A 12126-nucleotide genomic window follows, 5' to 3' on the forward strand; every position below is an offset into this window, starting at 1 on the left:
AAAAAAAACAAAGGAAAAGTAGAACTTTGAGCCTAAAATGTATTTTGTTCAGTAAAAATGGAGGAAGAATGATGCTGTTTCTCAGTAACCTTTCTATCACGTCATTGGAGAATATGGCAATATTTACATGGACTGTGAACAGATGGTGGGACCTTGTTTGGTCTCGTAACCAACTAGGTTCTCATCTTTCTGCCCTCCCACTCCTTTGCCCCACGCACACCAGTTTCATCCAGTTATTCCCAGTTGCTCTTCAGGGAGTCTGGGACTGATGATCAGTCTCTGTGAAGCTTCATAAGCTACTTTGCTTTGGCTGTGATCCACCAAAAGCAGAGACCACACCATTCAAACCAGCCCTTAACTAGTTCTCATCCTCATTTCAAGCACTGCCCCTCTCTCTTTCTCTCTCTGTCCAGGAAATATGGCACTTCTGGTACTATCATGAATTTGAAGAATCATCCATTCCTCATATCTATTATTTTGGTAAAGTGAGTTTATTAAACCCATTCTATCACTAAATGATACCTTCTTTTTCATCAGAAATAAAATTATTCTCCTGTCCTGAATGTAATTTTCATTGACATCTTTGCAATTAAGGTGCCAATTAGGTGGCAACCTCTTACTAGAAATTTGAATATAGCAAGGCGGGAGTGTTTAACTCTGAGTCAGGACCACATCCACAAAGTCAACAATGGTCTGTTTTGTGTATTAGATAAAACACTACATACCTAGTTGCTAATGCTAATAGCCAACTCCATTGCTTACCAGGCTTAAAAAATGTTCAAATGTACAGCATATCTCTGAAAGTACGTACATTTTATTCTATAATGATCGTTTGGTGACTCAACAGGATAAAGGCTGTGAGCATTGTCCTCCAAAGGAAAATTACTTTCACCTCTTTCCTGTGCCTTTCCCTCCTTTGTCACTGCTAATTCCTTTTTTTCCATTTTAATCTCCTTTGGGTAAGCTCAGCCCTCCTTACGGGGAGTGAAGGGTGGGCAATCAGAGCCACAAGCTGTAGCAAATGCTAACAGCCTAAAGCAATTTGCAAAACCATGGGGGCCCGAGAAAAGTGAATTTTAATTCCAGGGAGCAACTGACACATGATAAAACAGGAGGGGAAACATGAATTCACCAGAGTATTTTGTTATACTGTGACCATATCAGTGGGAGATACACAGTCTGAAGTTGCAAAAAAAAAAAAAAGAACTTTAGCTAGAAACTTCTATTTAGAACTCAAAGCCATCCTTTTCTAAACTCATCCTTTGCCCACCATATGCACCAATATACACTTGATTTGGGTTCCTTTGGAAGAAAATGCTGACATAAGGATTCAAGAGTAAGTAATATGTTCAGGATGTGGTCTAGGGAAACAGAGATAGGAGAGTGGGGAAATGAGCCAGGGAAGGGAAGAAGGCAAAAAGGATGTATCATTAATTAAGCCAGTTGCTATTGTGGGCAACTAGAGCTCCATCTCACTGGCCAATTCTAGAAAACAGTGCTGAACATACATCAGAGTTATCCAGTCAAGAGGTAGGGAATCTGGGGTATTTTTACAGCAGCTGTTCAAAATTTATTGAGGGCTGCTTCTAGGGCACTAACTCTCTGGCACTTCGACTTGCCCTGTTCACAGGGGCTCCATGCTCCCATGATTCAAAAAACTACTCAGGCAGGGAGTTCTGTGTATTCCCAATAACCAAGATTCTGTGGGTAGAGGTGAGTGCTGAGGGCAAATGGGCAGGGACACTGACAGAGTCTGCTACAACCTCCCTCCCAAACTCCTCTCAGACCTCCTTCAAAGATGCAGTTTGTCAGACCATTGTTCAGCCCCTGATTTCTGTTTACTTTATATTACCTGTGACTTTCCTCACTATAATGTGAATAATGTGAGAAGGTATGGAGGCTCAGTAATTCAGCCACACCTATGCTTAATTCCTGTGATCAAATGATTGTAAGCCTGAAGCCTCCTCCTTGCTGTTTTGTCTGTTTCTCCAATTGTTTCCCATGGATGCACTGTCTTGGCATGCTCTATTTCTGTGAACTAAATCTAACACATCCCCCTCCTCCAAATTAGTAAATTGCCCTTTTACTCACTGCTATCTAAATATGTATTATGTGACATGTTACGTTTCTCAGAGTAGCTAAGATACAATAGATGGCCTTTCTTCTACAAATCATTGAGGAGCAGAGATATATGACTTGGTCATCTATGCATTCTATTCATACAAATGAATTCAACACACAGCTCTGCCAACATTATTGACGTAGTACTATATATGCCAGATGGTAAATGTGGAAGTTCTTAGACAGTAATACTGTTCCACCCTTTTATGAGCTTCCAATTTAGCAGGAAGGCTGGGATAACTAAACAAATAATTTAAATACAATATAATAATACAACTTTAAAAATATGTTCTACGTGCTATGAGAAAACCAAAGATAAGCATTTATCCTTCCAAAGGATTCAGGTACGCTTCATTGAAATGATCCCTAAGCAGCTTTTAAGAAATGAGGAGGACTCGGCCAGGTAAAGAAAGATAGGAAGAGCATTCTATGCAGAGGAAATAAAAAGTACAAAGGAAAATAGACATAAGGCAGACTGCGTGTGCTGAAAAGAAACTGTTCAGAGTTTCTAGAGTATAAAAATTGAAGTATGGTGTACAAGAGATGAAGAGATGGAGAGGTAATTTGGACCAGGATGTAGATGTCTTTGGATGCCTTAATACCTATCTGCTTATATGCAATATAACATCCTACTCAGAACGAGCGACTGGCAATTCTGAACTACTAAGTATGGAGTAAGTATTTGTTCCATTTAGTTGCTGAAAAGTGAAGTTCTGTTAAGCACTTCCTTTTTTGTGTGTCTATGGGAAAAGACACACTGGAGCTTTCTTCTTGCCCCCGACTTCTAATTGACCCAAGGCTTTTCATGGCTGCTGGCCTCTCTCCTCAAAACGGCTTCTGGTCATTATTTAGAAATAAGAAATTAGATCAGGATTTTAATGAGATGCTAAAAAACAAAAATATTATCACATGGAGAGTACCACCTGTTCTTAAGATCTATTTCTTCATACCCAGCTGGAGTCCCTTCCTCATGGTAACTGTCTCCTCCGTTTTAGAGGGAGTTTTCTTAAAGGAAACCAATCCATTGAGGAAACACTAAACGTTTTAAAACCACCAAACAAAGCAGCTTTTGTTTCATTAAGTCGAATTATAAAGCTATTTATATAATTAACACTGGGATTCATTTGGCACAATTTCATTGAGTGCCTACTACATTATACTACTCTTGTCCTCTTTCCAAAAAGGAAAAGGAAGATATGTGTGAGTAAGCCCTATAAGGCCAGTGGCTTCAGGGGACATTGCAGCTATAGAAGCTGCTTGAGGAATTTCCATGTCTTTCTCATCTCTCTGCTTCCCTAATTCTGCTTTCAAGGGATCCTATGATGGCTCACTTGGGCCTAAGTGTAACACACAAACCCCCAATATCTGAAATTTACTTCTTTTAGGTGTATTGGCTTCTCCAAAGAGTTTTGTTTTTAAATAGACTCATCTGTGTGTGTGTGTGTGTGTGTGTGTGCGCCTGTGTGCATAGGCACTGTGGTGTTAATATATATATATATATTCTCATCTATAGTTCCTGCCTCCTAACTTCCATAGTCCTTGTTATGCTGTTGGGCCACTTTAGGCCTCAGAAAACATAATCTCTCGGACCTTCTACTGTCCTTCTTTCACCTGCCAAAGCAGGACTGTAACCTGATTGTGGTTCAAAAGACCCTCATTCTGGAGAACCCTGCCTCATAACCTAGAGGAAGGAATGCTACACAGAGAAACCAAGAAAAGCCTGAACAGACAGGCCTTGCTGGGTTTAGATCATGCACTTTCTGTCCAATCACATTTTTACACAGTTGTCAATCATGCCTATGTAATGAAGCCTCCATACAAGTACCCTAGACCAGATCATAAAGTATAATAAAAAAAAAATTAAAAAGTGTAAAAAAATCCAAGAGAACAGAGTTCGGAGAACTTCTGGATAGCCACAAATGTGGAGGTGCCAGAAAGGTGGTACACACAGGGAGGGCATGGAAGCTCTACAGTCCTATCCCCATACCTCCCCCTACGCATCTCTTTATCTGTATCTTTTGTAATATCCTTTATAATAAACTGGTCGATGTAAGTGTTTCCCTGAGTTCTGTGAGCCACTCCAGCTAATCAAACACAAAGAGGGGGTCATGGGAACCCCAAATTGAAGACAGTTGGTCAGAAGTTCTGAAAGCCCAGACTTGTGACTGGTGTCTGGGAGAGGACAGTCTTGGGGACTGAGTCCTCACCCTGTGGGATCTGACACTCTTTTTTAATAGATAGTGTCAGAATTTAATTAGAGGACACACAGCTGGTGTCTGCTGCTTGGTGTGTGGGGAAAAACCCCACACCTTTGCTCACAGAAGTCTTCTGTGACGATTGATGATTGTTGTAGTACTGTGAGAGCAGAGGATAACCATGCTTAGAGTTTTTCCCCAAACTGGCATACACGCAGAGATCAACAAACCTTTTCTGTAAAGGTACAGATAATATTTTTGACTTTGTGGGCCATATGATCTCTGTCTCAACTACTCAACTTTACTGTCAGAACATGGAAGAAGTATAGACAATACATGAATGAATGGGCTGCCTGAATTGCAATCAAATTTCATTTATGGGCTCTGAAATTTGAATTTCCTATAATGTTCATGTGTCACAAAATATTCTTCTTTTGACTTTTTTCAACTATTTAAAAATGTAAAAATTACTCTAAGCACATGACTATATAGAAACATTTGGTGGGTCCAAATATGTCCACAGGCCATAGTTTGCTGATTCCTAGTGCAACACATTCACTCACTAAGACAAAGTGTCCTTCCATGTATCACAGTCTGAACCACAAGGACAACTGAGCTCTTTTCACGTCAGTACTGCTGAATTAAAAAAAAAAAACATAGTGGTAGAAGGGGAGGGAACAATGCAGGTGGAGAGATGTCTGTGATCAATGAACTTTTATCCACAGCTTAGCACAGTGGTTTTCAGCCCTGGCTACATATCGGAATCACCTGGGGAGTTTTAAAACATGCTGGCACCTAGATCCCACACCCAGAGAGTCCCATGTGACTAGCCTCAGTATAGTCTGGACATGGGCGTTTTAATAGCTCCCCAGGAGTTTCTAATGTGCGTCTGAGGATGAGGGCCACTCATCTCACATAAGACTATTAATAAAGACACAGCATTTGGGGATCACCAAAGACTAGAAGATCGAGCTACATTCATTTTTAGTTATCTCTTTCCCAGTTAGCAGGCTCATCTCACTTTCTAATTGCAGTCTCCATTGGCCGTCTTTCCTGCATATTCATTGTCGCTCCAAAATAACTATAAGAAGTTAGGAAAGCTCATAAACCTCAGAAAGAATATTGTGCATTGTCTCTGTGTTGTGTTGCACATTAGTCTCATCGTCCCAGTGAGTTTTAGGATCTCTCAGGTTCAGGCTGCCTTAGGAGAGCACACATTTAACCATATGGGAACAGGCTCAACACTGTCAGTCACCCTGGGAAGGTTGGATCCTGGGAAATTATTTCCTGGCTACAAATCCTAGGAGACCTTTATGTAAAGCAGAAAGGCAGCTCATTACATTATGAGGATCCTACCCTTGGATCCTCTGTCTAGAAATGGATATATCTGGGAAGCTGTTATCAAGATTTTTGAGCAACATGGTGCCGTGCTGAACCCCTATTAACCTCAATAGGGAAGCTGCCAGGTTCAAAAAACTCAGAGCCGGCAAACGAGACGTACGATTTTATTAGCATCTTATACACAGGGAAGAGTCCACCAGTGGTGGGCTGGGCAGGAAAACCACAACCGCTTGCAAATAACAATGTAGTTTATATAACATTTTCACTTAAAACCTTCCCCCTAAACAACCTCCACCTGGAAACCTTCATTTAACCCAAAACTCGGGGCCTCAGTCCCTGGTGTGGCCCGTGTTCCATGAGAAGGGCCAGGGGCTCAGATGGTTTTCATAGGTAAGAAACAAATCTCAGGGCTGGCCACTCCTGAGTTCCCTAGCTTGGAACAAACATTCATATGCATCTGCCATACAGGGTCATTGTAAGAGTATACTGAAATTCTTGCTGTTGGATGTGTTTACCCTACCCATGGAATTAGAGATAACAAAACAGAAGGCTTTTAAAGTATATTTCATAAGGTAAAGTAAATGAAACTCTTTCCTAATCTGGAAAATGTGTCTTTCAGCAACTCAGAATATCCAAACTCCCAGACAGTGACATATCCCCACATTTGGGCCTTTTAGAATGAGATAAATGTATCTCTTTCTTGCCGGTTTTTACTTAACCACATTTATCTTGAAGGTTTGTTGGCACTGATTTATCATACTTTTTATTTAAATCTAAGTAACATGATAGCTGAATCAAAAAATTGCTTTTTCTTAGTTGACCTTTAAACTTCACAACTTTAATTTTGACTTGACATAGCTTTTATCCTTTTCCAATTTAAGTGGCAAAGATTCATGTATTTTATGTCATATTTTACATAACTTCTAAATGAGTTGGCACCCAAATATTTATGACAATATGCCTTATTAGACTAAACCTTTTCCGAGTTTAATCAACTGGAAAAAAAATTTTTGAGAAGCTCACAATAAATGTCAGGGACAAATGTGAAAGTCTATGTCATTTTTGAGATAATGCTGCTGGCAATGATAATTTGCAGTAGCTGACTTACAATCACAAGAATTTTTTCCTTATTATAGGATAACCTCTTGAATGTCACCACCACAATTAATCAACTTCTGCCAGAGCTTCTACATAAGTAGCACTTTTGGTTTCAGCAAGGCTAATCCATGATGAGGCCTTTCTGAAAATCACCTGGCTCTGGGAAGACCTTCCACACACACACAGGCAGAAATACCCACATGAGTCCCTTTGGTTCATAACTTCTCGGCTCATTTCTGCAAGATTCACCCCTGCCCTTTCTTTTTAAAGAAGATTTTACCTGAAACAGTAGGGAGACATATTTTTGTGTTAACATTGTTCTAGAGAACCTATGGTCACAGTACAGCATCAGCGGGAAAGTCTATATGCCTCTCCTAAGTAGGACCTCTGAGATGAGCGGAAATACTTGGAAGGGTACAAATGTGGCTAACTGTTGTCAAATGTAGAAACGTCATGCTCCAGGTAGAAGGGTTCAGGAAAATCACCAAGAAAATTAGAGTTCCAAAGTGTATCAATTTACTTAATCACAAAATTTTACTCTCTTGTCAGAATCAACAGACACGGTCTTAGACATCTTCTCAGCTGAGTCCATAGTACTATAATTTACTTATAGTGCCATCTCTACAAAGAGGAAGCCACAGATCCTTTCTGCAGAGACTCTTTAGTAAAAAAGAAATGCCACCCTTTAGTAACCACTCTTTAGTAACATAGAAAATTTTCATAATTCTCATAATCAAGTCCCAAGAAACTAACTCCTAGCTCCTTGTTCCTTTGATTATCTTCTGTTTGATAGTTCACTCTATAAATGCAAAACCTGCCAGGCTGTAATGACTTGTTCTTAGTGAAATGATGAGTAAGCAGTATGAGAAACTAGAATGGTCACAGGCTTTGGGTAGACTGACAATACTGTTTTTATGCTGATAGCATGGTGGTTTGTCGGTGTGTGTATGCATGTGTGTGTGTGCACACATACATGTATGGAATAATTATTTAACCTCTCCAAGACTCAATTTCTTCATTTAAAAAATATTAAATAATATTCTAAAACATATTTTACAGGGATATTGGTGGATGGAAAATGGCTAACGCCTAGAGGATACTAAGTAAATGCCACTGCTATTCATGATTATTGAAGGTGGTGGTAGCTGGTAATGTGGTCCAGGACAAATTTGGTTTTGGTGACTTCTCTGGTGCACAGCTTTGAAAACACTTAGGAGTTGTGGTTGACAGTTCTATCCAATGGTCATTGCCTATTCTTCTGCCTGATTTGTCTTCTAGTAATGATATGTGCACATTTAAACATTTAAACATTCTTTTAAAAAATATTCCTTTATTCTATTTAGTCTTTCCTCTTATTGGCTTAACTGTAAGTCCTCATCACTATTAACCACTGCTGGTATGCTTTACCAATAAAATGTGTACTATTTTATTTTTTTTTTTTTTAGACGGAGTCTCGCTCTGTCGCCGAGGCTGGAGTGCAGTGGCGTGATCTTGGCTCACTGCAAGCTCCGCTTCCCGAGTTTACGCCATTCTCCTGCCTCAGCCTCCCGAGTAGCTGGGACTACAGGCGCCCGCCACCTCGCCCGGCTAGTTTTTTGTATTTTTTAGTAGAGACGGGGTTTCACCGTGTTTGCCAGGACGGTCTGGATCTCCTGACCTCGTGATCCGCCCGTCTCGGCCTCCCAAAGTGCTGGGACTACAGGCTTGAGCCACCGCGCCCGGCCAGATGTGTGCTATTATATGTGCATTTGTAACTTATTAAGACAGTAACTGAGAGAGTAAAACTCATAAGGACTTCTGTTTTACCACTTAGCGTATTTTGTGCCTACTGAGGAAAAAGAATAAAATGGGAACAAACACTTCTCTTAAACTCCAATTTGTCAAAATTTATGTTGACTTATGAAGCTCATTTAATAAGAAAATTGTGAACACCTCAAGGGCAAGAACTGCTTTTTCATTTATTGTTATTGGATTGAATTGAATCGTTTTAGCACACATGAAAGTGATTCAAGCTCATTTACCAAATGTCATTATTTTTGTACCATATTTATTAAATGTCCACCATGAATTAGACACTAAAACAACACAGAGAAATGAAATATAACTTCTAATCTTTGATTAAATATGTATTGAGTGGCTTCTTTGTACTAAGTCACTACAAAGCTGCTGGAGATACATGATAATTATGGCATAGACTCTGTTCCCAAGGAGTTCATAGTTTAATGAAACACCCAAGCTCTCATATGTGGATCCACTAGGGAGTCAAACAAGACATTGTGCAGTCAAGTACTAAATACAGTAGTCAGGCAAAGACCATAAGTCAATAGGAACTGAGTGGAACAGAGGTTGACAAGGCTTCTGCTTGACAGGAAAGGCCTAATGGGGAAGGCTGGACTTCATTTGCCTTTGAAGACTGAGAAAGATTTGCATAGATGGAGAGTGGTTAAGAGGGCATAACAGGTGGAGAGAAGGTAAGAAAAGGCCTCAGGAGGTGGAATTCAAGATGGCGAGTTGAGAAAATGGTAAGGAACCCAAACTGGCTGAGAGAATGCTGGTAAGCAGAAGGAAACAAAATGAGAAAGATGGGGTGAAGTTTAATTCCAGTGACCCTGGAGTCAGGCAAATGGAGACAAATCTAGTGATACCCTCAGGGTCTTTGAGGAGGAAGGTGACATGATAGTTTCTGAGCAGTTCCAGTGTGACTCTTGTGAACTCAGTGTGGTTCACATGTTCTTATCAGTTTCCTCGTCAGCTTTACTCTGCCTGTGTATTTGGTTGCTGCTCTGCTTCCATGTTAAAGTCAGAATATGCTTTCTCATTTAGGGGAAACACTGGCTCATCAGATCTCAATGACCAGGAAGCTGGTTCTAGGACCCCAAAGAGCAGTAGGAGCAGTGGTGTGACCCCAGTCACTCAGAGGTCTCCAGCCCCAAGCACACGAAGTGTGACCTCAGTCATCAGTAGAGTAAGTATACAAACCTGATGAACACTGTATTAGTTCGTTCTCGTACTGCTATAAAGAACTGCCAGAGATCGGGTAATTTATAAACCAAAGAGGTTTAATGGACTCACAGTTGCGCATGGCTGCAGAGGCCTCAGGAAACTTACAATCATGGCAGAAGGAGTCTGTCAAACACTTGTAAAACTATCAAATCTCGTGAGAACTCACTATCACCAGAATAGCACAGGGGAAGGCTCCCTGATGACTCAATCATCCACCACCAGGTCCCTCCCTCGATACATGGAGATTGTGGGGATTACAGTTCGAGATGACATTTGGGTAGGGACACAGAGCCAAACCATATCAGACACGGAGTCTCTGAAATTCAACCTCACCACTGCATCGTGGCTAGGTTTCAACTCTCTATATATCAGAGCATGTTCTTTATGCTCTTTAAAGGTAGAAGCTTCATCAGGACTGAACCTCCTGCATCTTAGCTCCTGGAAGGAAACCCAAAGTGAAAAAGGGAAGGGAAAGACCAGATTCAAAGGTAGTACTTGTATGATGGAGGTTTAAATTGCTATATGGTTTAAATAAATATAGAACATTTTAGAAGGCTCCGATTTTGATCCTCTCTGTTACTCTTTAGAGAAAATATTCATAGGTTGAGTGCACAAATTTTTCCAAACTGTTTTAAATCTGGAAAAGTAGAACTGTTATCTAGTTTTTAAAGTAGAAATTTTTATAGTTTTCTTTTCTATACATCTGTTAAAATAGGGGGTCAACATATAATGAAGGCTTAAATTGTATTTTTTTTATATATATATGTGATCAATTCTATTTTCTATTGGTTTTCTCTTTTAAAAGAATATGAAAAAAGTATTTTGGGAAAAATGTTCTCTTTTATTAACTATTCCGTTGGAAGTTGTATTTGGAATGAATTAGCATATACTAGATTTTTTTATTTAGCAGGAAGCTCCATCCATTGCTGGCATCTATATTTGATAAATCTTTATATGAGCAGTGAGTTCATACAATACAAACAATTTTTGACTCAACCAACATTTAATGAGAACCTACTATATAACAGACTCTAGTCAAGCAAAGACTTGAAGGAAGTGAGAGAATTAGCAATGTAGTTTTCTGGGGCACGGTGTTCCACCAGGCAGAGACAGCACTGATATTTAGCAGGTACATGCAGGGAAGGCTGCTCCACTTCCTTGTAGCTGGCCTCCATCTTGATTGGTCAGTGCCCTTGCTCAGCCAGTTTCTAAAATATTTTTAATGCCTCTAGAAGAACAGCCAGTGTGGAGCCCCTGAGGTGGGAGCACACCTGGTATGTTCAAGGAAGAGGAAGGAGGCCAATGCAGCTGTGGTGAGTGAATGAGGCAAAGTGAACTAGGAAATGAATCCAAAGAGGTCATAGGGCTGGAGAGAGCCTTGAAGAGTGATGTGTGCAGTCAGCATTCACACTGATTAAGATGGGGGAAACTGGAGGTTTTACAGCAGAAGAGTAACATAATCTGCCTTCTCTTTAAGCAGGATTTGGGGGTTGTGCTGAGAACCAGCTGTAGAGAACAAGAGTGAAAGCCAGAAAAGCAATCAGTAAGCCATCGTCATACCCCATGTGAGAGACTGGGTTTTGAAACAAAGAGATAGTGGAGGTGGCGAGTAGTCAAATTCTGTTAAGGCATTCAGACAGACTGAACAACAATAATAGATTTATTTAAACATTTATAGTCTAACTCGTAGTTGCTAAGATAAAAGGCATATTTAAAATTTCATAAATATTTATGCTAAGGTCAGCAAGCCATTTCTGTTCAATAGCTAGAAAGGTGCATGGATAGTTGACGAATACACTCAACTCCTGGAATCTAAAGAGGAATGATATTCAAACTACTTAGTGACCAGTCTGGCAGGGACGTTGAGAAATCACAACAGACACTGGCACAAGGCTGGGGCAGTATCCTGGGGACCCTTCCATGTCATGCACTAGATCTGAATTATGGGGAGACCTGGGCTTATGGATGAGGGTGAGCACAGGGAAGTGGGGAGTGGACTGGGAGTAGTGCTGTTTATCAACTGACACAGAAATATTTTTTAAAATTTTACATCTAGTACAGTTGTCCCAGTGGGTAGCAGCTGACAATCAGTCCAATGACCAATAAGTTAATCAAGTTTATTCTCACAACAAAGTTTATCTTCCTACGTACAATTTGAGATTATTAGGGGGGAAATCACCCTTTTCATGTGCTAATACCCTCAAAACTAACAACCCCTACTTGTGTATTTCTTTGTTTAACAGCGCCCAGATTTCCCCAACAGAAATTCCCTGCAATTTAGTAGACTATGTGTACATATATGTAGGCAGTGCCTATGTTGAGCTCATTCTTGCAATCTACGTGGTCTAAGTTGGTCTTTTCTAAGAGA

The 12126-nt window shown here is 40.2% G+C and overlaps 1 protein-coding gene across 1 annotated transcript in view; it reads left to right on the forward strand.

Annotated features, from left to right (window-relative positions):
- The window catches only part of SYTL5 (synaptotagmin-like 5), a 227752-nt gene that overhangs the window by 181241 nt on the left and 34385 nt on the right, over nt 1-12126 (forward strand). Inside the window, exon 7 of the mRNA XM_011975413.1 lies at nt 9579-9720. Within this exon, the coding sequence (XP_011830803.1) occupies nt 9579-9720 (142 nt within the window). The remainder of the gene's footprint in view (nt 1-9578; nt 9721-12126) is intronic.

Source organism: Mandrillus leucophaeus, unplaced genomic scaffold, assembly GCF_000951045.1.
Source record: "Mandrillus leucophaeus isolate KB7577 unplaced genomic scaffold, Mleu.le_1.0 Scaffold1553, whole genome shotgun sequence".
Classification (NCBI taxonomy): domain Eukaryota; kingdom Metazoa; phylum Chordata; class Mammalia; order Primates; family Cercopithecidae; genus Mandrillus; species Mandrillus leucophaeus.